The 25,704-nt window shown below is 28.8% G+C and overlaps 5 protein-coding genes across 7 annotated transcripts in view; 2 read left to right on the top strand and 3 right to left on the bottom strand.

Annotated features, from left to right (window-relative positions):
- Positions 1-15,540, top strand: part of LOC113789052 (uncharacterized) — a 43,522-nt gene extending 27,982 nt beyond the window's left edge. For all 3 annotated transcript variants that reach the window (XM_075821090.1, XM_075821092.1, XM_075821091.1), the window contains 7 exons: positions 6,025-6,080; positions 7,449-7,956; positions 8,532-8,564; positions 8,701-9,099; positions 9,189-10,334; positions 10,441-12,032; positions 14,579-15,540. In XM_075821090.1, coding sequence (XP_075677205.1) covers positions 6,025-6,080; positions 7,449-7,956; positions 8,532-8,564; positions 8,701-9,099; positions 9,189-10,334; positions 10,441-12,032; positions 14,579-15,190 — 4,346 coding nt within the window. In that variant the 3' untranslated portion in view covers positions 15,191-15,540. The remainder of the gene's footprint in view (positions 1-6,024; positions 6,081-7,448; positions 7,957-8,531; positions 8,565-8,700; positions 9,100-9,188; positions 10,335-10,440; positions 12,033-14,578) is intronic.
- Positions 1,798-5,606, bottom strand: LOC113788952 (protein argonaute-4-like). Its single transcript, XM_027338428.2, has 4 exons — positions 5,213-5,606; positions 3,088-5,154; positions 2,326-3,026; positions 1,798-2,245 (listed from the first exon to the last, which is right to left on the bottom strand). The coding sequence occupies exons 1-4, from the start codon at positions 5,367-5,369 to the stop codon at positions 1,925-1,927; spliced, it is 3,246 nt and encodes a 1,081-aa protein (XP_027194229.2). The 5' UTR covers positions 5,370-5,606; the 3' UTR covers positions 1,798-1,924.
- On the bottom strand, positions 15,502-20,562 carry LOC113789001 (protein obstructor-E-like). The gene is made up of 5 exons (XM_027338482.2): positions 20,278-20,562; positions 17,271-17,504; positions 16,742-16,930; positions 16,190-16,352; positions 15,502-16,090 (listed from the first exon to the last, which is right to left on the bottom strand). The coding sequence occupies exons 1-5, from the start codon at positions 20,333-20,335 to the stop codon at positions 15,919-15,921; spliced, it is 816 nt and encodes a 271-aa protein (XP_027194283.1). The 5' UTR covers positions 20,336-20,562; the 3' UTR covers positions 15,502-15,918.
- Positions 20,563-24,327: 3,765 nt separating this feature from the next.
- LOC113789008 (ATP synthase subunit s, mitochondrial) lies at positions 24,328-25,337 on the top strand. The gene is made up of 3 exons (XM_027338493.2): positions 24,328-24,489; positions 24,549-24,932; positions 24,998-25,337. Exons 1-3 carry the CDS (start codon positions 24,398-24,400, stop codon positions 25,113-25,115), a joined length of 594 nt encoding a protein of 197 aa, XP_027194294.2. The 5' UTR covers positions 24,328-24,397; the 3' UTR covers positions 25,116-25,337.
- Positions 24,960-25,499, bottom strand: kud (oligosaccharyltransferase subunit 5 kud). The gene has a single exon (XM_027338505.2). It carries the CDS (start codon positions 25,348-25,350, stop codon positions 25,123-25,125), a length of 228 nt encoding a protein of 75 aa, XP_027194306.1. The 5' UTR covers positions 25,351-25,499; the 3' UTR covers positions 24,960-25,122.
- Positions 25,500-25,704: the final 205 nt, after the last annotated feature.

The following is a 25,704-nucleotide window of genomic DNA, read 5'->3' as shown; positions in this document are numbered from 1 at the left end:
AATTCTTTTTCCTAGTTTCTTAATTCATGAACTTAATTCATTTATGAAACAATACAAGAAGACAAGATGGATCAATGAAATTTTGAAATTGAAGAAAGAGAAAAGAAAAAAAAGGAAATTCTAATTTCATTTTAAGAATCGAAAAGAATTGTTGTTGTTGTTGTTGTTGACATTATTGTTGATTGTCAGAAGCAAGAATTAAGAAACAAACACACTCACATCATTTGACAAACATGATTTTCATGCATCTTTGCTTGAATGATGCTCGAAAAACAAAACTATAAAGGTTCTATAGGAACCAATGAAACTTGAAGATTTTTTTTTGTTTTGTTCTGTTCATTGCGCCAATTGTTCCAAACAAACAAACAGCAAAAAAAAACTATCATGATCTGGCCATTGGTCGAATTGGTTGTTGTTGTTGTTTTTCTGACTGACTTTTCCATCATCATCATCATCATCATAACGATGATGATGACGACAACAACAAGATGAATTACCGGAAAGATAAATTGACTTTCGGTTATTATTAAGAACAACAACAACAACGACAACAAGTAAATTTAACTTTGATATGTTCGTGTGTGTGTGTATGTTTGTGTTTGTAATATACTTACTTACTTTTTTTTTCTATTTTTTTTTCTTCAAGAAATGACTTTTATTCGATCCACCGATGTTGATGATGATTTGATTATGTTATGTAACCAGAAAAAATAAAGTGTGGGAGAGAATATTTTGTTTGAAAGAGAGAGAGAGAGAGAGAGAGAGAGAGAGAGGATGCTTGTGTGCGAATGTCATTACACTGATGATGGAAAAAAAAGTTTCCGATCATAAAGAAAATTTTCTTTTCGATTCTTGAATTTTTTTTTCATCATTCTTTACATTCTTTGATTTTTTTTTCTACTCAAGATTCTTTGATTCTCTCTCTCTCTCTCTCTCTCTCTCTATCGATCATCGATTTGTTGTTGATGTTGATGTCGGTTTCTTAAGAGAAAAAAAATTGAAAGAAAAGAAACCGGAATCACCAACAGACCAAACGATCAACCATTCAACCAACCAACCAACCAACCAAACATCATAATCATCGTCGGGAAAAAAAAGAAAATAGAATCGAAAACTAACAACAAAACAAAATTCAACCTATAGCTAAAATTCAATCTCAACAACAACAACAACTTTATCATCTTATTTTTTGAAAGCCAACCAGAAAAACAAAATTGATTAATTGAATTTTCTTTTTTTTCTTTTTTTTTGGAAAATAATAAGAAATTGATTCAATTCATCATCATGATCAATTTATCAAAATCATTATTATTATTATTATATCATAAACATCTGTATTTATGGCAAAAAAGAGAGAAGAAAATTCATTTTTTTCAAGTCTGTTTTTCGTTGTTGTTGTAGACTCGATAATAAGAATGTGTGAGTAAATTTTTTTCGGTCAAAAGAAAAAAAAGAATTCTTTTATTTGGTCAAGTGTGTTCAAAACAAATATAAAGATTGTCCGATTGAAAAGAATGGAAACGAAAATTCGGATTTTAAACATTTTTTTTTTTTTTTTTGATTGAACCAATTTTGTCAATCTTGTAAATGGATGGATGGATAAAAAAAAATCAATTTTCACCAATCAAAAAATAATGATGAAAAACAATTGAAAAATTTTTTTTTGTTTCGAAAAAATTTCAACTAAACACAATGACACAATCAATTAATTATGATTGGCAATCTCATCCAACACGCATCAACTTTCTGCTACAAAATCACTTACATTGGATAATAAAATGATCAAATTTTTTAAGATTAACAAAAAACAACTTAGTATTTATTGATAAATGAAAAGATAAGAGGATAATCTATAGTTATAACATAATATTATGATAGATAGTGCGGATTATTATAATGATAGATAGTGTGGATTATTATGTTTTTAACAATAGAAAAGTGAATTTTTAATTTTATCATTCAATTTGACCAATTTGTTCAATTGTGAAATAACATGACGTTCAAACTCTTCTTGATTTTCAGCCGGAATATGTTTGCTTGCATGTTGTGCTTCAAGATGCATTTTCGAACGATATGCACAAAGATCAGCATAACGAACCGGAATTGGCATTGCAATCGGTCCACCACGATAACGAGTACAATTATGGCATAGATAGAAACAAATTTTTTGCAAATCATCCATGCTCATTTGTCGTCGTTCATAATCGTTATGCAAAACAACGTATTTCAATGGACGTGATGTTCCCTATTATTTGTTAATAATGTAAAAAGGAAATAGACATTTCAAATAATATAAATCGATTGATATTCGAAATGAACGCTTACCAATGGTGAGAAATGTGAGTTGATAAAGAACATACAATAAGTTGGATCAATGATCGTATGATCAACAACAGTTCCTGATGGAACATTATGCAATGGACGATCCGGAGGACCACTTGGCTGTGTTAATGCAAAACGAGTTTGATGTCCTTTCTGTGTGACAATGTAAACCATTTTGCCCACTTTTGTTCGTCGTCGAATAGCTGTACGAATTTGATTGATTTCATTTTCAGCATATTTAAATTGTCCTTCTGAAACACCATCACGAAAAACGATAAAATTTTCCGGTAAATATTTGTTGCGTTTTTCGTATTCATCAAGCAATTCATTCATCATTTCATCAAGTGTGGATATCATTTCTTCTTTTTCAAGTTTTTGAACACGCACACTTGCCGAATAACAAGTAAATTCATGATCATAACTACCAATAGCACAAGAAATTGAACTTTGTACTTTTTCACAATCACCAGGATGATTAACATCAACACCGATGGCCATAGTTTTTTTATGATCAATCGATAATGATTGAAGATCTTCATTTTCAATGTAGCTATTTTTGCCACAAATTTTTCCATTAACTTTCAATAAAATATTTTCAGTATAACCACGATTACGTCGTTTAGCTTTGGACACCAACATACATTGTGTGACAATACCGAATTTTTGATCACCAAAATGTTTAACAGCATTGTAAAGAAATGGAACTTGAATATGAAGAAAATGTCAATAATAAAATCTATATAATCAGAATTCAATCAAACTTACTTGGTGGCAATGCTATAAACAATAAGTTGATATCGGGTAAATTTGTTAGAATGTTTGCAAATACATTTTTCACTACATCAAGATTTCGATTATCTATCGGTACAACTTGTTTTTCCATACAATTCGATAGATCCATTCCAAAACGACGACCTGTTTGTTTCAATTCCGATACCATATTATCAACGTCACGATTATTGAATTTTTCATCAAAACTAAAGAATGCCCATTTTGTTGGACGAACAGATGCAAAACGATCATTACGACCACCACCACGTATACGTGGTGAATCCAAAACACGACCCATAAATCGTACAGGTTTTGGCAATAATTCTGCGCCAAAATGATTCATTTTTTCTTGATTAATATCGGCAATTTCATGTGACAATCGTGATAAATGATTGAAATAAACAACTGGTTTGTGAGTTGCAACACGTAATAATTCGTTTTGAACTATGGAATCCATTTTTGAATTGTTCAAGAATTGTTTCTCAAACATATAACACAATTCTAATGGTATGGTCAGTTCACGTTTGCCAGCCATTTTAACGAGAGGATATTTTTTTGAGATGATATTATATTTCATTACAAAATATTCATGAACGGAAACGGGTGTTTCTTCATCACTGCCATTCTTTTTCATCATAAATGTTTGTTCATGTGGTCGACACTGTGAAAGTGATTTTATTACATATTTTGCTTTATGACCACCATGAGTAGTATAAACTTCTAATCCACGAATAATTTTACTAACACTTTCGATTTCACTTGGATTAAGATGTTGTGGATCACGACCATCGGCTATCATTGCAACAGCTTGTAACAATGTTTCGGCTTCCAATGAAATCATACATGATGTTTTCAAATGTAAATTCAATGATGGTCCCATTTCGGTTATATGTACAGCACTACTAAAACCTTGTACAAATTTTATCCAACTTTTTGGGCCACGAAAAACACCAGATTTTATATCGAACAGATTACGGCGATGTTGATGAAACTTTTCCAATGATATATTTTGTATCAATATTTCAAGAAAATTTATGGCCACTCGTGGTACATCCGATGTACGGCCTGCATAAAATTCAACAATACCTGACAAATCGATTTTCTGTACGTTGGCAAGTTTGGCTACAAATTTTTTTGTTTTGCCACCAATATCAGCATCGAAACTTTTAATCAATCCTCTCACATCAATTTCTTCGGTAGTGTAAATATTTTTACCATTATCATAGACATATCGATCGAAATCAAAATTCTCGGCATTCAATAAGACAAATTTAGTGACCAATTGTAAGGCGTTACGAGAGAAATATTTTTGTTTTCGTTCATTATCCGCATTGATTTCGGCTCGTTCATCTTCGTCTTTGAAATTGAAATCAATATTATATTGATAGACGATAGTAGGTTGAACATTAACCCGCATGTAATTTGCCAATAATTCAATCTTACGACCTTTGACGCCGCGTTCGACTTCGTTAGGCATTACAATGGGATATTCCTGTGTTTCCGGATATGATGAAAAACTTTTTGGTGCCATGCGATCACCACCAGGGCCACCACTTAAACCGCCACGGCCGCTACCACGATCACTGTTTCCACGTCCGGCACTTCGTTCACCAAATCCACTTCTTTCATGGTCTCCTCCGCGGTCACCATATCCACTTCTTCCACGATCTCCACTACGGTCCCCGAATCCGCTACCACGACCGGCACTTCGTTCACCGTATCCACTTCTTTCACGATCACCTTCGTCGCTTCCGCGTCTGGCACTTTGTTCACCATATCCACTTCTTTCACGATCTCCACCACGGTCACCGAATCCGCTACCACGTCCAGCACTTCGTTCACCGTATTCACTTCTTTCACGATCTCCTCCACGGTCACCGAATCCGCTACCGCGTCCGGCACTTCGTTCACCATAGCTACTTGGGTCACGTTCTTCACCGCGTGAACTACGACTTTCATCATCACGTCGGCTACTGGATTGATATTCATCTTTTTGTTCTCGAGAACTAACTGAAGGACGTCTTGTTGTTCGAAGTTCATGTGTTGTTTGACCACTTCGTTCTAGGGATAATTAAATTTGGAAAATCAATTCAAAAAGAAAAAAAAACATTTAAAATACCTTGAATTGATAATTCAGAAATTTGTGATCGAATTTCTTCTTCTTGTTTTGGTTGTTCAATTTCTGATTGTTCGCGTTGTTGTTGATGTGATGAACCAAATGAACTGGCCATACCACGAAAACCAGAACGTGCACGAGATCGTCCTCGAGAACTCATTTTTTATCGATCGATAATTTTTACAAAATTTACAAGATCGATTCTGATTTTAAATGTTTTTTTTTTGGAAATCGAAAAGCGTTTTTCGCTCGCTCACACACACATTCAAATGAAAATCGAATATTCGAAATGAAATAAAGTTGAATTAATAGTTCGAAAACAAAAAAAGTTCGAATCTTCGAAAAAGCAAAAAACAAAACGCAAAATAAAATGGGAAGTTGTGCGTTGTTGTGATATGTTTATATACAACTCCAACTACGTTTCCGAGAATGAGTAAAAAAAAAAATCGAATTTTTTTACAATTCGATACAAATTCATAGATGACGTTACGCGAATGCTTTCAATGACATCTATTAGCGATTTTTCATTTTTGAATTAAAATTTTTTTTTAATTTTTAAAATTTCTAATCAAAAATTTTATTTGATTTTTTTCCCGCATTCATCATTGTCATCATCATTTAATTAATATTGTATGCGTGTGTAAATTCAAAAATGAATGACAACAACAACAACAACAAAAATGATGAACCTCAAAAAAAACCAAAACCAAAAACAAACAAACCGAATTGAAACTGGACTGGACTGGACTGCTCGAATGAATTGGAACTCAACAACATCAACATCATTCATTCATTCATTCATTCATTGTGATTAGTTCCATCGGATCAGCTAAACATCACGTTTCCAAAGTTCATTAAGGAAAATGATACAGTAAGTTTGTTTTTGTTTTTTTTGCCTCATTCCTATTACACTAAAGCCAGAAAAAAATATTTAATTTGAAAAACAAAATATACCGAACGACGACGAGAATGAGGAATAGGAAAAGAGAGGAAAAAAGTAAGCGACTTATTTGTTACTTAGGAGAGAGCAAGAGAGAGAGAGAATTAATTCCATTTATACACAATGTATCCATCTATCTATCTAGTTTTGGAACAAAATTCAGAAAGAAGAAAGAAAACATTCGAAATAAATATTGTCGAGATATGATTATTATTTTTTTTTTCTGGTTTATCATTGATTACGATGACAATTTTTTTCCATTTTCCATTGGATACTGGATTAAATCATCATAATGATCTGATCAACAAAGCTGATGATGATCGAAATTGTCATACCCTTTCATTGTTCAAAGATATCTATGATCTGGGATATGTTTTTTTTTCTTCTATAGGGAAAAATTTTTGTCTGCAAATTATCAAAAATCATATATCGATTGTCGGATAGATTTGAATGTATTATATATTTTGACAAAATAATAATGGAATTTGTAGAAGAATTTTTGTTTTCCATGGAAAAAAGAAGAAGTTTTATCATTAAGATTAATCATTTACTATTTTCGTAGGAAAAGAAAAGAAGAAAAGAAAAAGAATGTAACAAACAAACAAAAATAAGTAGAAATAGCCATGTGTATGGATGTAATTATGGAAAAAGAATATTCTTTCGATTTAACAGAAATATATATTTTTTTTCTTTCTTTGCTAATCAAATATTATTATTATTATTATTATTTTCTTGATAAATAAATCAATCATTTAAACATTTATTGATGATGATTTGATTGTTCAATTTATTTTTGCATCTTTTTTTCATATAATATTCATAATAATAATCATCATAATCATAATTGACAAAAATCAAATCAATAGAATATATTTGGATGAACATGACCAGAATATTCTAAATCATTATTTTTTGTTTGTGTTAAATACATGGTGTATGATAAATAATGGAGAGATGAAAAAATATTACATATAACGATTGATTACATATATACACCGATCGATCGATCGATCCAATCGATTTGATCGATTGATGATATAAATCACTGACATAGTGTATAGTGATGCAGTATAAAGAAAATATTTTTCTTCAAATTCTTGTTTTGAACAACAAAAAAAAAATGTTGTCACCGTAATTTACATTGAATACCAATAATAATCTTCTAGATATACCCTATAATCAATTTTTTTTTTTGATTCATGTCTTATGTTTTCTCGGTTGGTCTTATTTTCTTTTTTTTTTCTTTCTTTATTTTTTTTTTTTTGTTGTTTGTTTGATCATAACAACAAAAAATATTAGATTAAGATTGAATGTACATCAAGTCCAAGTAATCCATGTTCAACATTAACATTGTTAACAACAAATAATCATAATGGTAATAGAATAATGATGACGGATGATGATAATAATAATGATGACGGTGATGATCAACAAGATGTCCATAATATTAATAATAATAATGATATTCACGTAAAAACTATTTCTTATCAAGAAATGTTTCCTATTAATTATTTGTATAATAATGATTATGATAATGAAATTGATACATCAACATCATCATTATTGAAACATCGACAAAATGATAAAAATCATGGGATTTTTTTCCGAACAAATTGTCGTCAACAACAAAAACAACAACAAAATGAACATTCGAATCTATTTCAACCTAACCATAATAATCGAAATTCAACAACAACAACATTGTTAGCATTATCGAATAAAATTATCTACATGTTTCAAGTGAAAGCCGATGATGATCAAACACAATTGTCATGTATTGCTAATAATCCAATGATAACAAATCATGGTAAGAATGTTGTTGATGTTGGTGAGAGATTAAAAGAAATTTCTTTTCCTTTCTCACTTGTTTTTTTTTCTGACGATTATTAATCAACATAATGAATTCAGGCAGATTATCTTTATCATAAATATTTATTTTCACATTTTACCAGTTCCAAAATTCCAGTTTTTTTTTGTATCCCGTTAAAAAAAAATGAAATATTTCTTTTGACAAACAAAAAACTTCTTAAATCCTTGATGCTGTAGAAATTAATGTCTTTTTTCTCTCTCTATTTCCCTATGCTTTTTTGCATCTTTAATTTATCGTTGAATATGGATATGGTGATTCAATATTTAACATGGACGAACCTAAAAAAAATATCAAATCTTGTCACTTGGTTGTTGAATTTTTTATTATTATGATTATGATGATGATTATAATATACTCTTCTTCGACTATTTCAACATCAAATGGCCATAATAATAATAATAATAATAATTGTTATGAATACCATATTGAAAATGAATTACAAACACACATCATAATTTATCTTTGTAAAATTATAAATGGTACTTAACGAACAACAACAACAACAACAAAAGCCATACGTTTGGATAGAATATTAAATGTTCATTGTAAGTAATAGTAAATTTTTTATGCATCTATAGATTAATTTCCATAAACCCTGTTTCAAAAAAAATTTGATTTATTTTATCATTAATCCCATCCTATTCGTTTTCGTTTTCGTTTATTTTTTAAATATTCAATTAGATAAACCAAAATTTTTAAAAATATCCGAAACAATCGAGCTAAATGAATGGGAAAATTTTCAGCTAAAAATTCTATTATATTCAAATCCATCAATCGATTCAATACGTATGGATCGTATTGAAAAAATGAATGATAATACTATTTTAGATCGTATTCTTATTTCTATTCAACCGGATATATTATTGAATAATTTAAAATGGGAAAATATTGTTGATTATTTAAAACCAATTCCATTGGAATGGCATTCAAAATTATCATCATCATCATTATCGAATAATCATAGTAGTATCATAACCTTGGATATGATAAATGTAACAAGAAATGATTATGGTCTTTATGTTTTACGTACGGAAAATTCTGTCGGTTATTCATTAATGTTTATCCGGTTATTTATACGATGTAAGTTGAATAAATTTTGACATTGAAACTTGTTTATATCAACATTTTTTTTTGAAATTAATTTTAATCAATGAAAAATTTTTTTGCAGCCATTTCTTCTATCGATATGATTCGTGTGATAGTGCCTAGAAAAACAACTGTGATGAATCAATCGATCAATAATATTATCAAATTAGATAATAATAATACACAGATTGAAATAATTGAATTGATTGAAAATAATGATCGAAATTTTCGTATCGAATGTAATGTTAATAATGGTAATCCATCATCAATAATTCGTTGGACGAAACAATTTTTTAGTAAATATTTACAACGACGACAAATTCAAATTCAACAACAATCAAAATTGATTAAAAATCCAACGAATGATCAACATTATTATTATCATTCGAATCAACGATTGAAAAATATGCCTTACCTTTATGATTACGATGATTATATTGATGATGATATTGATTATATTAATTTTTTAATTAATTCAAATTTACAATCAAACGATATGTTTATCGATTGGTCACGTTCAAATGTTACACAAACAATTTTATCGAAAAATTCTCGCCAACAAATAGCAAATTCAGCAAATAATAATAATCATCATAATACAAACCATAGTCATTATAATAAAAGTTTATCAATACATTCTGAATTGGCAATAAATCAAGTAAACTTTGCCGATTCCGGTATCTATACATGTCATACATTGAATGATAGCCGTTCAATAGCCATACGTATTAGACATCGTCCAAGAATATTTGTATCAAATAATCTTAAAAAAATAGCCGCCAATATTGGTGAAATTTCGGTAAAATTTGTTTGCTCAGCATTGGCATATCCAAATGTTTATTTCAATTGGACAAGATACATTTCTACTATTAATGATGATGTTAATGTTGTTGTTGATGGTGGTGGTGGTGGTGGTGGTGGTGTTGATAATAATAATGCTGATGATGATGAAATTCAACAACAACAACAAAAACAAAAACAACAACAATCATCAATGATAGTTATCAATAATAGTGATGATCATTTGTCGAATAAATATCGAGTGATTCTTCCGTCAACAGAATCATCATCATCAACAACAACGGAATTGGAAATGATAATCAAAAACTACCATCATACAAGTGAATTAATTATTAATCATCTAAATGAAAATGATTATGGTATCTATGAATGTATTGTTTATAATGAATATGGTAATGATTATCAACGATTCGAATTGGTTAGAAAAAGTATGTTTGATAACAAAAAAAAAATTCATTAATTTTCTAATTAATTGATGCCATTAATGATTTTCTTTTGCTATTTTTTGTTGTTTTGTTTGAAAATGAAAATTAGGCTATCCGGAATGTCCGAAAAATTTACAGATTTTAAATCGAACAAATCAACAAATATTTTTACGATGGAATTCTGGCTTTAATTATGGCCATGAACAATCATTTACAATACGGTTATGGCCTTTACATTCATCAACAACAACAACAACAAATTCTAATACCATTACTGATGATGATGATGATTATGATGGTGTTGGTGATAATAGTAATGCTGTTGTTGTTGTTGATGATGATGATGATGATGATGATAGCATCGATTCTGAACAACCAAATTCTAATAGTCAAATATTTGCCAACATCAGCAATAATTATTTTCAACTACAAAACCTTGAACCAAATACTCATTATCGTTTATTGTTATGGGCTACGAATCGTTTAGGTCGTAGTCGAAAATCGTTACAACTAACATTCCAAACTTTATCCACTAAACAATATCAACAACAACAACAGATGCAAAATTTTTGGAATAAAAATAGCCATCATCATCATCATCAACATCAACAACAGCAACCGATAAAACCGTTATATGCTGCATCGGCTGATGAACAACGTTTAAATGGTTTAATTATTATTAATGATAATGATTTAGGTGGCAATGATGATGGTGTTGATACAGCTGCATCACAATCATCATCATCAACAATCATTGATGGTCATCGTTTACAGAATCGTCGTTTAGCAATGGTTGTTGGTGAAGATTTTGTTGAATTTACTATATTGATGGGTGGTTTAATTATTTTTCTTGCAATCATATCATTCATAATGGTTATTTTTATCTATTGGCGTAAAAGAAATAATGATCATCATAATCATCATCATCAACAGCAACAGCAATCGAATAACAACAATAAAAAAATCAACAACGATATGATGATCAATGATAATAAAATTAACGAAACTGAACAATCTGAAAATGTTTATAATCATCATCATCATCGTCATAATCATACAACTGACAACAACAACAACAACAACAATGATCATTCAACAAGATTAATGATGATGATTAATCATCATCATCATCATCAACAACATCCGGATAATGATTTACATTCGAATACAATTGATCCATCATCATCATCATCATCCGTTGATGTCAACAATTCTGCTACAACTTATCATATAATCAAAACAACCAATAACAATGATGATGATAATGATAATAATATTTGTAATGAATTACAGCAATTGACAGCTACACCAATATTAACATCACCACCAACATCATCGATAGCAATGAATGATTATTTAAATCATTCACATTTACATCATCATCCAAATCATTTGAATTATTATAATAATGAACCAAATGGACATCATCATTATTTAACGATTGCTACATCAAATGATCATCATCATCACCATCATCATCATCCAACACAATTGGAACAACAACAACAACAACAACAATATGAATTTCCATATGAATTAACAACAGCAACGATTAATGATAACCAAACAAATATCAATTCTCATCATTCATATCATCATAATCAACAAACTGGACATTTAATAGAATCATCATCATCATCGATGAATAATCATAATCAATCATTGGATAAACAATTACAATATGTACTTTCACATCAACAGGTAATTTAGAAATTTATCAAGTTTTTCCACTCTAAATAATGAGAATGAATGAGAAAAATATTTTTACATAGAAAAATGACTGCAGAATTCAGAATTGTTGTTGTTGTAAATTCAATCCAATTGTCAGAAAAAATTTTCCTTCATTTATTCATCATCATCATCATAAGGAGGATTATCAAATTTTGTTTGATTGTGTAATGTTATTAATTTTAATTATTAACATTTCCTGATTATAATCAAAGCGAAAAATTTCCATAGAAAAAAAAGTTACATTTTAGAACAAACAAAAAACCAAACAATATTCATAATTAATTTCAATTTTATGAATATATTTTCGGTTGATTTGTTTTGAAATGAAATGAAAAAAAATGTCAAAATGTCGACCATGTTTCCAAACATCAAACTTATTCATTCATTCAATTCGGTTCAGTTTTGTTTATTCCAACAAAATCCGATCATATTCAAAATGCGAATAAATAAATTATTCTCAGATTTATTCCACAATTTTTTTTAACTTTGACTTTGATTTCATGTCCATCAAATATTAATAAGTGGAAAACAAAAATACGAATATGTTTTCAATGAGATTTTTTTCGTTTTTTGTTGTTGTTTCGAAATCAAAATTCATCATTTTATAATAACTTTTGATCATTGAAAATTGGAAAATTTCGAATTTAAATTTTTGATAAATTTTGTTTGTTTTTCGTTTGTTTTTTAAGTTTCAAAACCCAAAGATGTGAAACAAGATACATTAGATTTCTTCGTTGAAATTCAGGAAACTGTGTGTGTGGGTGAACATAGTGTTATTCTGGCCCAAATTTTTTTTCCTTACTGCCAAATTAATTAATCTTTTGTCGATCGTAAAGATTTTCTTTTTCTTTTTCTTTTCTTCACTTGATAATTATCATTTTGCAAACTTTAAAAGTGATGAAAAAAGAAATAGAATTTCTGGCTTTCCTCCTACACACATATGCCATTCTTTTTTGTCGCTTTAGACAAATTTTTCTTCACTTTTTTTTGGCTTCCCATAAGATTCGGTTTTTTTTCGAGACGACGACGACGAAACTTTTGAAAAAATTTCCTTTAATCCAAGACAACCAGCCATATATAAAATGATGGTGGTGGTGGTGGTGGAAAAAAATCGAAAAACATTCATTCATTTCATTTCATTTCCATTTGAAAATCTAATTATTTGATCATCCTTTTTTTTCGCTATAGAAAAAAATCGTTTTGCTGTTGTTGAATAGACTATTTTTTTTAACACTCTCGCACATTCAATTCCGGGCTTCTTTTCATTACATTTAATGATGAGCCAATCTGGTTATCCACACACACACACACACACTCACTCACGATGATGAGCTTTAGCCATTATTTTAATCAAGTTTTTTTTTCCCGTCATACTTAAAATTGAAGAGAATTTTATCGTTTTTGTTTTGTTTTATATCCGGTTTTTTTTCCTGCAACATTCGGGCTTTTTTATTATGCCGGATTTTAAATGAAAAAAAATCCTTGTCATTGTCAATGTGTTTGTGTGTGTGTATTTTGTCCATTGAATTGAACCAAAAAAAAAGAAGCAAAATATAATCGCGGTAGTAAGTAAGTAAGTAAAGAAAGAAAAAAAAGCTTCTAAAAAAGATTTAAGCCGAAAATGATGAAAATTTTTTCCAGAATTTTTTTTTTTGCTGCTTTCAAAAGAATCTTTCGACAAGCTTCAATGAATTTTCGTTAATTTTTTCTCTATCAACATTAATGTTGACCTTCAGTTTGTTGTTGTTGTTGTTGTTGGTAGCCCATTTATCATTAATTTCATTTTCATTTTCATTTTTATCATTTCATTTAAAATCCATTTATTTATTTGTCATCAATAATAAGTCGATGAAGAATGTTTGCTTGTGTGTGTGTGTGTATGAATAAGGAAAATGGATTGAACAAAAAAAAATTCGGGTAAATGTAACAAGAACAACAGCAACAGCAAAAATTTGTCTGAAGAAAATGGAATCCCATCATCATCATCATCGTTTTTTAGTTCATTAGATTTATTTTTGTTGCTGGAAAACATTTCCCACTTTATCTATTATATAGGAAATGTAGAATGAAGAAGAAAATGGGAAAAAAATGTTTCAATTTTTTTCCACCTCCACCTCCACACACACACTGGAATTGATTTTGATAAAGTTTTTTCTTCTTCTTTTTCACTATCAAATCATTATACGATTTGTTTTCATTTGGATTTCCAAAAAAAAAAAATAACTTGAGAGTTTCAATGTAGTTATGAATTGAATTGAATTGAATTGAATTGAATTGAATTGATGAAATGCAAAAATTTACTGATCCTCATCGAAGATTTTGTTGAAAAAGTTTTTTTTTGTTGCAAATTTTAAAACCATTTTACTATGACTGATTCGATTTTCTTTTCTTTTTTTTTTTGATCCTGGATCATTTGTATGTGTTGATTGACCATTTTGGAAAGTTTTGTTAAAAAGTTTTCGAAAAGTTTTTCCCAAAAAATTAATTGAATTTTTTCTTTTCTTTCTTTTTTTTAGATAACAAATGTACATTTATTACCTGATCGATTGGAACAATTGACAATTGATTCATCAATATCACCACCTTCATTATCATCATCATCACCATCATCATCACATTTGATTAATAATAATGATCAATCGATTCAAATGGCTTCGGCAGCTACATCATCATCTATACCTGCAACATATCAGATTAGTTTTGCACCAACTTTTCATACATATGATGATGGTGGTGATCATCATCATAATCATCATAATGATGGTACTACATATGAATTACAATCACCATCAATTTGTGGTAATGATGACCATCATCATCAACAACAACAACAACAACAACAACATTATCGATTCAATACAATTCAATCGGATAATTCAATAATGATAACAACAACACCGACAACAACAACAACAACAACGAATAATGTAATGCCATCAAAAGTTTCATTTATTGAACCAAATAATAATTGTTTATCATCATCAACGAAACGTGTAAAAATTATTCAAAATTCTACAATATTATCACCATCGACAACATCGACAACAAAATCGATAATATCTAATCCTCCATCGACAGCAACAACAACATTGGCAACATTGAATGAAGAAGATGGAGATGAAATTTAAAAATTTGTTGTTATTTTGTAAATTAATAAAATTTGTAAAAAGAATAAAATTATATTTTGCAAAAACTACTTGAATTACTTGAAATAATGCTCATCAATTTTAGAAAATTTCCCTTGTAATTTCGATAGAATTTTCAGTTTTTCTTTTTCTTTTTTCCGAATTTCGATTTTCAGTTTTCGATTTTTTCCCCGAAAAAACAGTAATTTGAAATTCCAATTCACTCATGACATGTACACATGAAATACACATCCAACCAGCTTACCAAAAAAAATAGAAAAATATCCGAGCTTTGTATATGTAAATTTATCGAATTTTGAAAATAAAAAAAAATATTTTATTTTATTTTTTAATCAACGTTGTGTGTAAATAGTAAATATGATGATCAAATGTAGAATTTAAAAAAAATGTTAAAATGTTTAAAATGTGCATTCATTCAATCATTAGTCAGATTAGGTTAGTTTAGTTTAGTTAATTAGTTAAGAATATTCAATCATTTTTTTTCATAAAATTCTGTGAACATTTTTTGAATTTTTAAATATATTTTTTTCTTTCGTAAAAATCAATTTAAATTGATATTTTTGTGTGTTTGATTCGTTTAATTCTTTTTTGGAGAAAAAAAGTGGAGATCAAAACCTTGGTTTCTTGGTTCTGGTTATTTTTTTTTCTTGGTTATTTTGTATGTAATTTTGTTAGAGTTTTTCATTTTTTTCGTTTTCGATTCAATGTAATTAACGACCAACTAATCGTACACCCGATTGTGATGGACGAAATTGTTGCGGTAATGTACCGGATTGTTGTTGTGATGATGGTCGGGAATTTTGTCCACCATTATCATTACCACCTGGTTTTACGGGTAAATCATCATCATCATCTGGTTGTGGTGTTGTTGGTGGTGGTTCACTAATTTTTTTGAAAGAACAAAAAAACAAATCAATTTCAATTTTTTTTCTTCAATTCTACAATCGATTAAAAACAATCGATACTATCTAAATCACTTACCATCCGGGTACTGTTTGTGCTAATTCACATTTAAATGTATTTGTATTCAATGCTAAACCGGCTGGACAACGTTGTAAACGTGGATAACCACCAACACAAAGCCAATAACGTACACAGCTTTTTTCTATTGGTACGGCACCATTTGGTGTATCTTTACATATTGCTATTTGAAAATGAAAAAAATGGAAAGAATTTTCCAAAAATTAAATGAAAAATAACCATTGAACATCATTAATTTCAAAACAAAACTAAACTAAACTAATGATTTGAAAATAAAAATTCAATTAGCTACAATTAATTTTCTGAAATCGAAAAAAATTCCTTCTAATTTCTAATTTTCTTTCTAACCGATTGATCATAATGAGAACAGAATCAAAGATCAGAAATCCGTAAACATTTTCATTTTTGTTTTTTCTTTCTCAATTATGAAGATTAGTTTGCAGTTTTTCTGGTTTTCTATTTACCGAATAAGAATCATAATATGGGGGACAGAACAAAATAGCAAAAGAATTTTTATTTCTCATTTTTTTTTTTTTTTGTTAAAATACTTACGATGTTTTTGACAATCGGGTACATTATCCGGCCAATCACAAGCATGTACAGCATCATTATAAAGTAATGAAAATGGACATTGTTGTATTGTTGATGTACCATTCCAACAATGCCAATATCTTGTACATGATGTTGCATGTGGAAATACACCATACTGCCAATGACAGTTTTCACTTGATATTGGTTGTTCTAATAATAATAATAATTGTTTTATATTTTTATTTTTATTATCATTAATATTTTAATAATAATAATAACCGAAGAATAACCGAAAAATAACCGAAAAAAGTAATAACCGAAAAATGGAAAAAATGGGTGTATGTTTAGTTTGCGTTGGTGGGAATATCATTTTCATTGAAACAAATTGAAACAAATTTCATTTTTTTTTGTCCAATTTGATCAGGATAAAGCATTGGCCGTATTGTTGTTGTTGGTTTGTTTGAAACAAAAAAAGACATAATTAGATTAGTTAGTGAATTTGAGTTAGTAGAGAATTTAAAAAAAGAGTTTAAGAATCAAATTAACTTACGTCCCATAACACGTGCACCATCCGGACATCCAGCACGATGTGGATAATCGCAATTACTATTCAAACCTTTTTGATGTCCAGCAAATGCTAAACCGTTTGGACATGATTGTACAATTGCTTCACCATTAATACATTCATAATAATAATCGCAATATTCTTCATGTGGAAACATTGTACGTTTACCATTTTTACATAATTGTTGTGCATTTGGTCCAGCACGTGCTTGTGTTGAACCTATTGTTATTATATTCGAAGATTTTGGAATAATAAAAAAAACAAAAAAGAAAGGATTAAAAATCAAAAATCAAAAATCAAAAATCAAAGTTCACAAGTTTATATCATCATCATTTTAAATAAATGATTCTTAACATCATATCATGTCTTTCTCAACACTGTATTTCCGTTTCCGAATTTTTTTCTTTTTGAAGTTTCTTATCATCATTAATTCTTTTCATTTTGTTGTTGTTGTTGTTGTTGTTGTGGATTATCAATTTAAATATATTTGCACAGAATGAATTTATGTAAATAAAAAAATTATTCTTCTTCTAAAAGATTACACCCATTCAGTTTCACGATAATAATGTTATTTACATCCGTAAATTGCAAAAAAAAGAAAGTAATGGAAAAGGATGTTCAACAACAACAACAACGAAAAAAAAAGTGTTTCAAAAATTCAAGGAAACGGAAGAAATGGATTTCTCTATTTTTCTTTCATTGATTCAGGATATATTTTGTTGTTGTTGGTTGGTTGGTTGGTTGGTTGGTTGTTGATGAAATTTTCTTCTTTCTTTGGTTCGATTCAAACATTAATTATCATGTCACATGATGATGATGATGATGATGGAATAGATTCGAGATGATAGAAAAAAATTTGACTTTTCCTCGCCACCACCACTACAACTAATCATTGATTAGGGCTATTGAAATAACCAAACAACAACAAAAGTATAAATTAACTTTGTTTGTTTGTTTGCTTTCTTTTTCTCCGATGTAAATATCGATTATTAAGAATGCTAATTATACGAAAAATAAATAAATAACCAACAGCCAAAGTGAACAAGATTTTGATTACTTTGTTGTTGTTGTTGTTGTCTGGATGTGGATGGATCATCATCATCATTTGGAAAACCATGCTACAATCAACGAAGACGATGATGATGATGACAGAACAACAGAATATCGATCGAATCATGAATGGAATGAAAACGATCGATCTTTGAATATCTTTTCAATGTTACACTGAGAGAGTGAATCAACCAAAAAAAGTCACCAAAGAAAAAAAAACCCAAATAAATGAGTGTAATTACATCACACCAACACTTTCTCTCTCCTTTTTTGGATCCTTACTCTTTTTTTTTTCTGGTTTAGTTTTTCACAAAGAATCTTCAAATGACTATGATGATGATAATAAAAATGATAACAGCATAAGTTTCACATCATCATCATCATGGAAATGATGTTTCTGTCCGTCGATAATGTTTATGATGATGATGATGATGATGATCGAAAGTTTATTTATTTTATTTTCAAATACGAAAGAAGAAAAAGAAAAACTTTTTTCGGTTATTTAGTTGTCGTTGTTTTTACTTTTTGGTAATACGACTTTTGCTTATGTGAATCTTAACTAAACTTATTCTGTCTGATGTGTAAAGTGGTAAGAACGTGGTGGTGTATGAATGTTACGAATAAAAATAAGTGTCAAATGTATAGAGAGGAAGAGAGAATAGTTCCTGGAAAAGAAATTTTCTTGGTAAAAAAAAAAATCTATTTATTATGGAAATTTTCTTTTCAAAAATCTATTTTCTTTTCGTTTTTTTGTCTTTCAATGAAAATTATTGGACAAATTTTTTTGTTTTTTTTTTGGTTTAGTTATTCAACTAAATCCCCTTCATTTTACTTCTTTCCCCATCATCATCACCATAACCATCATTATTAACATCACCAAAACACATTGAAAATTGAAAGAAAAAATGGCCTGTTAATGATCATGATGTGTGTGATCATCATCATCATCATCATTGGATGCCGTCAAAAAGAATAGGGCTACTAATTATTCTTCATGGGCAACATTTTTTGGAACTGAAATCGTTATTTTTATTTTTTTTGAGGGGAGGGGGTTAACATGGGGAAAAAGAAAACCTAAAGAATGAACTCTATGTATGTGTGTGTTTCGGTAATATATTTTTACCATGTTTCACACACACACGCTTTCACACACATAAAATGAAATGATTCTATAGAAAATCTTTCTGTTTTCGGTTATGTTGTGATCTCTGATCTTTCTGTTATTCAAAAAAAGAAAAGAAAAGAAAAGGGGGTGTGTAAGTGTGGGCGATTTTCTTCTTCCATATCATTATTACTATTTACACCCATTCTATGTGTTTAGACATTATCATTTTTTTTACTATAGTCGTCGTTGATGTTGTTATTGCTTTCATCATCATCATCATCATCATAATACATTTCTTATCATATTCATCTTTAAACATCATGACTTTGGATGTTATATTTTTTTCCATTGTCGTTTATTGTTGTTGTTGTTGTTATTTCTCTCGCTTTTTTCATTTTCTTCTTTTAGTTTGATTTTTTTTTATTTTTATTTGGTTCATTTCATTTCACAATAGTCTGTGATGAACTCGATCATTGTTTCAGTGTTTTTTCTCCTTCTTTCTTTCTTTTTAGTTATTTATTTCTATATAAATTCTCAATGAATCGTTATCATTTAATGTCAACCGTGTTAGATTTTTTTTCTCTCTCTCTTCTTTGTTTCTGGATCGATTCTCATTTATCGTTATGAAACAAAAAAGAAAAAGAATAAAGAAAATTATGAACCTTAATAACCGGACGACATTATTATTATTATTATTACTAATATCCATAGACAAAGCAGATTTTTTTTTGTCAATTGAAAAAATTCTCAATATGGTTAGATATTGACTGTCCATTCAGTTCATTTTGATAAATTTAGTATTTTGATTATATAAAAACGAAAAAAAACAACACTTACCAATTTGTATTTCGCCAAGAATTATGGCCAATGAAAATGTTGCTATGTAAAATTTCATAATTTTTTTTTTTGTTTTGTTTTTGGTAATGTTCAGTTTGGTTTTTTGGTTTACAAATTTGTCTATTCAATTAATTGTTTCACATTTAAATTTTGAAATTGATGCAAACAGTGACCATACAAAGAATTTTATTTAAATTACACTTTGCTATGACAACAACAACAAACAAACAAACAATAACAACAAACCACAGGGATCAGAATGAACTAAATATATTTTGAAAACATTTTCTTTTTTCCACAATCAAATTTCTGCAAAATAAACTTGGTATTTTTTAAATGATTTTTTTTTCATTTTATGTTTGTGGTTTTAATATACGATGTCTGTATATATGAATGGTTCGTAAGAGAAATTTTACGAGAAAAAAAACGAGAGAGAGAGAAAAAAATTTTCCCGAAATAAAGAAACAAGAAATAGATAAATGGAAAGTTTCTCTTTCGCAGTTAGTCATTTTCTTATCCGTTTCATTTTTCGAGAATTTGTTTCTCTCATTTCTTTAACATAGAAACAAGTCTTCTTTCTTTTTTTTGGTGATTTGAATGGGAAAAAAATAGAAAAGAAGACTTGTTTTTTCTGTTGTTTAATCTCGGGCCATCATCAAAGGCCGGGCGTCAACATCGACATCTAGACAACAACAACAACAACAAAAATAAAAATAAAAACTAAAATTCGGGGCATCTGGGCCATTTTTTTTAAATGAATTTTTTTTCTGGAATAAACGAACAAGATTGCAGACAAACAGACAAAGACATCTTTATCTGATCAACTAAAAAAAATTACATATATTTTGGCTACATTTTGACCTACAATACAAACCACCACCATCATTGATGATGATGAATAAACGTTGTTGTCCATTGATCTTATCACGTTAAAGATGTAGTGTGGAAAACAGAAAATCTTTTACTATGGCCAATGTGATGATGTTATTTGTCAAATTTTGTTTTTTCTTGGTACATTCAAAGAAAAAAGTAGAACGCACCATTCTTCATTCATCATTGCACACACACACCCTGTATTTTAAAATTTAAAAGAAAATTTCTCTTTTTTTTTCTCATGAATCTTGTTGTTGTTGTCAATTAGTAATGTTTTAACAACAACAACAACAACAACAAAACGTGAGAAAATTTTATTGGAACACAAAAAAAAATTCAATCACTTTCTGATTGTTTTTTTAGTTTTGGCGTTCATCGATCCAAATAAACTTGGTCGGGATGATGATGATGATAGTGGTGGTGGTTTTTTTTTCTGAATTTTTAATGATGGGAATAGAAAATGGAATGAATCCGTTATCTAGAGCAGATTGATGAACTTTGTTTGTTCTATTTTTGGATCTTTCACTCACTCACCTTACCCGCAGATGATATTCATGTTATCATCATCATCATCATCATCACAATTTCGGTAATCATCATCGGTGGTTTTCTTAGCATAAAAAAGCCAGTTTTTTCCGCTCCAAATCACGATGGACAAGTAAAATTTGAGTTTTTTCACTTTTTTTTTGGCTGTCAATCAATCAATCAATCTTGAAAAATCATTTGCCAAAAAAAAAAAAGTGTGTGTGTGTTGTTCGTGTCAAACAGATTTGTCAGTCAGATTCGACAAGACACCTTTTTGGATTTTTTTTATATCCATCAAAGATCAACGAAATTTTTTTTTCTGATTAAGTTCAAATCAGTTTTCGGTCATTTCAAAAAGAAAAAAAGGGAAATCAAAAATAAATTTCAATTTCATTTTGCAAACAAAAAAAAATTGGTTCATTTTGAAATCGAAATTACTTGCCTACACCCACTCAAATGGTCAAATACACTGTGGTAATAATAATAACTGCTAAATATAGCAGGTCAGGTCAGGCCAAGAACATCTTGATTGCTATTTCTACACAAGTATCTTTTTTTTATTATTTTAGTTTTCAAAAAAGAGTTAATTTTTAATTAATGAAGATCATCAACATCAATGTTGATGATGAAAAACCTTTTTTTTAAATACTTGAAAATTTATAAATAATGAAAATCTATCTTTAGATTTTTCATTAATTTAAAACAACAACAACAAAACTTGGCCAAGATGTTTATCTTATCTTATCTTATTTTGTTTCTTTATTTCAGGAGAGATGATATCTTTCATCTCAATGTTTTTATGATGATGATGATGATTCTAAATTTGGTTCTAAATTTTTTAACCAGAAAAAAACATACATCAAGTTAATGATGGTAATTATTATAATTTTAGAATGATAATTATCATCCATCCATTTGAATCCATCAACCAACAACAACAGTGTTTGAAAACAATGAGGTCATCACACAATTGGCACACGTATTCTGTGGTTTAGTCTTGTGTTTGAATTTTGAAATTTTGTTTTTTTTTTTAAACAAAATTTCGAATCGAACCATGATGACACCGGAACAAATGAATTTCGCAACAATTTATTATTTCATTTGTCATCAATTTTGGTCAAGTGAAAATTTGAAAATTTAAAATGTCAACAATGTCTTTTCACACATTTCAATAATAAACAACAACGACAGCAAATTGAACTTGTTTACTTTTGTACACAATTTTCCATTTTCGATTTCGATGAAATCAAAAATGAAAAAATCAACAATAACAAACAAACAAACAACAACATGGACACTTTTACCACATAATTAATCATTCTTTACATTCAATTTTTTTTTGTTGTTCATTCACATTTTGAAGAAGAAGAAGACGAAAAAAAAGTGGTACAACAAGAATTATTATCACACCATTCAATGGATGTTTGTTTGTTTGTTTGGTTTGTTCGTTATGATCATTTGTTATATTTTTTTTCACCATTTCCAAAAGTCAAAATAGTGATATGAAATTGTCCGCACACATATCAATAAGTGAATCTTGAATCCCCGGATAAGAACTAAAATTCAATGGTCTTGGAAATTTCGCAATCTCTCTCTCTCCCTTTTAGACACTTTGATAACGTCACAACTTTTAAAAAAACCATCCATTTTCAAAAGTAATGAACCAGATGAGAAAAAAGATGAATGAATCATTTGTATAAATCGAATAATAATATTGATAATCGAATGTGTGAGCTGTGCTCATTTTTTTGTTGTTGAAATACCTATTCCAATATGAAACACTTATATGGGTCGATATAGTGAAATTTTTGAACATTCGAAAACATCCGGTTTTTTTGTCCATCATTCGATTTGCGAAAATTTTTCATTAAAATTGAAACTTGAACAACAAATTTCCAATATTTTTTCACCATTAAAAATCATGATTGATTGATTGATTGATCTATTGATTGTTCGTTCTTCATCATTTTATTCGCATATAAATACGATTGAATAATATTTATTTATTTATATAAATGTTTCATGAGTAAAATGGCTGACAAACTCAAATATATTTAACACACTTTATATGTGTTGTTCTTGTGCAAACATTTTATGAGGATAATTTTTGTTGTTGTTGTTGTTGAAATTAAATAATTTATTCATGTTATTCAATGTGTGTGTGTGTGTGTGTGTGTTAAAAGGGCATAAATTTTGCATTGAATTCAAAAGAATTCTTTCGATAAGTTTTTTTTCCTATTCTCACTAAATGGTACAGATTTCTCTCTGAATTTCAGATTTTTTTTCAAATATTCTTTTGTTTCGATTCTTATTAATCGTTTTTCTTATTAAATGACGATTATTAACATAACGGTTTTGGTCCATTTAATCGATTATAATAATTACTGTTGTTCGATGTGGATAAATGTCCATCGAATTAAATAATCTTAATTCATGATAATTCAGACAGGGATAATAGGATCTGGATCATCGATTTCATTTATAAAATTATCATTATTATTATTATTATTTCATAAAGATCATTGTTTGAATGTTAAATAGCAATAATTTGCTGCAATCGGTCAAGATTAATATCCGTCTGGCAGAATTTTGCATCAAGAATAAAAAAAAATCAAAAAAAATATCCAATAATGAATAGCATGGTGCCATCTATCGTCGGCTCATATTTTGAAATGACTTGTAAACATTTATCAAGATCATTTTGTATTATTGGAAAAACGAAATGATTTCAAAACTTATCAGATTATCACCTTATTTATCCAAACCATCGAATTCAAGACAATTATTCGAATGGCTAAATGCTATTTTCAATGCGTAAGTTTTAAATTTTAATAATAATTTCTATTCATATTGATTTATTTTTTCAAATAAAGTGTTGATAGGAAACGAATCGAAGAATTAGGACCGAATAGAGCTGCAGCCGAATGGCTTATACGGAATGGTGCTGCAGTTTTTTGGTCATCACAAAAAGATTGTAATTTCAATGATTATGATCGATTAATCGCTAAACCAGAGGAATTTCGTGATAATTATATAATCGGTATCGATGCTACAGAATCCAGTATAAATCATGCTGGATTTGAATATCTACGTCATCTGAAACGATTATCACGAATTATATTCAATAAAACAAAATATCTGAATGATAAAGCATTGATAATGTTGAGTGAATATCAGCTTGCCGAACTACGACATTTAGAAATACGAAATTGTTATAATGTTACCGATACTGGTATTCAAGCATTGAAAGAATTAAAGTAAGTACATGATGATCATCATGGATATAATAATAATTTTGTTTTTATTCAATTCATATCATAAGATCATTGCAATATTTAAAAATGGAAAATTTGCCTTCAGTCGACAATCGAACAAAATGTGAGGAAATTTTGAAAAAATCATTATCAACATCATGCCGTATCGAATGGAATCCACAATAATCATTTTTTATATATAAATCCGTGTGGTTAACATTAGGAAGACAACACCAAAACCAATGAACAATGATGATAATGATGAGATGAATAATTCTTTAAGCATATTTCGAGATTTATTTGTCACTTCCAATATGAAAAACCATGCTATGAAAAATAATCCAAACGATATACATAATAAACTTAGATATGGTACCATTGTTACCGATACCGGTGGTACATAGCTGATTTCCATTGCCATTATTTTTTCCGGTTATTTTTCCGATTAATTATTTACTTGCTGCAAGAAAATGACGTGAGAAAATCGCGTGTCAACGAATAAAAATGTTTCGTTTAAATTTTACAAAAGACAAATCATCAAATGTACGATTCGACTATTTCAACATGATTAGTTTCTAGTCGGTCAATTTTTTTCTGGAATTTCAAATTCTATTCATTAAAATTTTGGATCAAATCTACGTTTTTTTTGTTTGTTTTTATTTCTTTCAATTAACAAAAAAAAAGTTTAATTAAGAAAAAAAGACATTTTAAAAATGATTATATTTCAATTAATTAATTATTTGATTAATTTTGAAAATGAAAATATTATTTAAGA

Source organism: Dermatophagoides pteronyssinus, unplaced genomic scaffold, assembly GCF_027571235.1.
Source record: "Dermatophagoides pteronyssinus isolate colony J.1.1.1.1 unplaced genomic scaffold, Derpt_VIB-CSIC_2022.12 sq0008, whole genome shotgun sequence".
NCBI lineage: Eukaryota > Metazoa > Arthropoda > Arachnida > Sarcoptiformes > Pyroglyphidae > Dermatophagoides > Dermatophagoides pteronyssinus.
This window is presented reverse-complemented; position numbering and strand designations above follow the sequence as displayed.

Excerpts from the sequence above, each read along its gene's own strand:
- LOC113789008 (XM_027338493.2), top strand. The coding sequence starts at position 24,398 with ATGATTTCAAAACTTATCAGATTATCACCTTATTTATCCAAACCATCG. Across the intron at positions 24,490-24,548 it reads CTAAATGCTATTTTCAATGC|TGTTGATAGGAAACGAATCG; the intron begins GTAAGTTTTAAA and ends TTTCAAATAAAG. Across the intron at positions 24,933-24,997 it reads CAAGCATTGAAAGAATTAAA|ATCATTGCAATATTTAAAAA; the intron begins GTAAGTACATGA and ends TCATATCATAAG.
- kud (XM_027338505.2), bottom strand. The coding sequence starts at position 25,350 with ATGGCAATGGAAATCAGCTATGTACCACCGGTATCGGTAACAATGGTA.
- LOC113788952 (XM_027338428.2), bottom strand. The coding sequence starts at position 5,369 with ATGAGTTCTCGAGGACGATCTCGTGCACGTTCTGGTTTTCGTGGTATG. Across the intron at positions 3,027-3,087 it reads GTTTATAGCATTGCCACCAA|TTCCATTTCTTTACAATGCT; the intron begins GTAAGTTTGATT and ends TTCATATTCAAG. Across the intron at positions 2,246-2,325 it reads ACTCACATTTCTCACCATTG|GGAACATCACGTCCATTGAA; the intron begins GTAAGCGTTCAT and ends AACAAATAATAG.
- LOC113789001 (XM_027338482.2), bottom strand. The coding sequence starts at position 20,335 with ATGAAATTTTACATAGCAACATTTTCATTGGCCATAATTCTTGGCGAA. Across the intron at positions 16,353-16,741 it reads ACCCGATTGTCAAAAACATC|CAATATGTAAAGATACACCA; the intron begins GTAAGTATTTTA and ends ATTTTCAAATAG. Across the intron at positions 16,091-16,189 it reads GCACAAACAGTACCCGGATG|TGAACCACCACCAACAACAC; the intron begins GTAAGTGATTTA and ends CAAAAAAATTAG.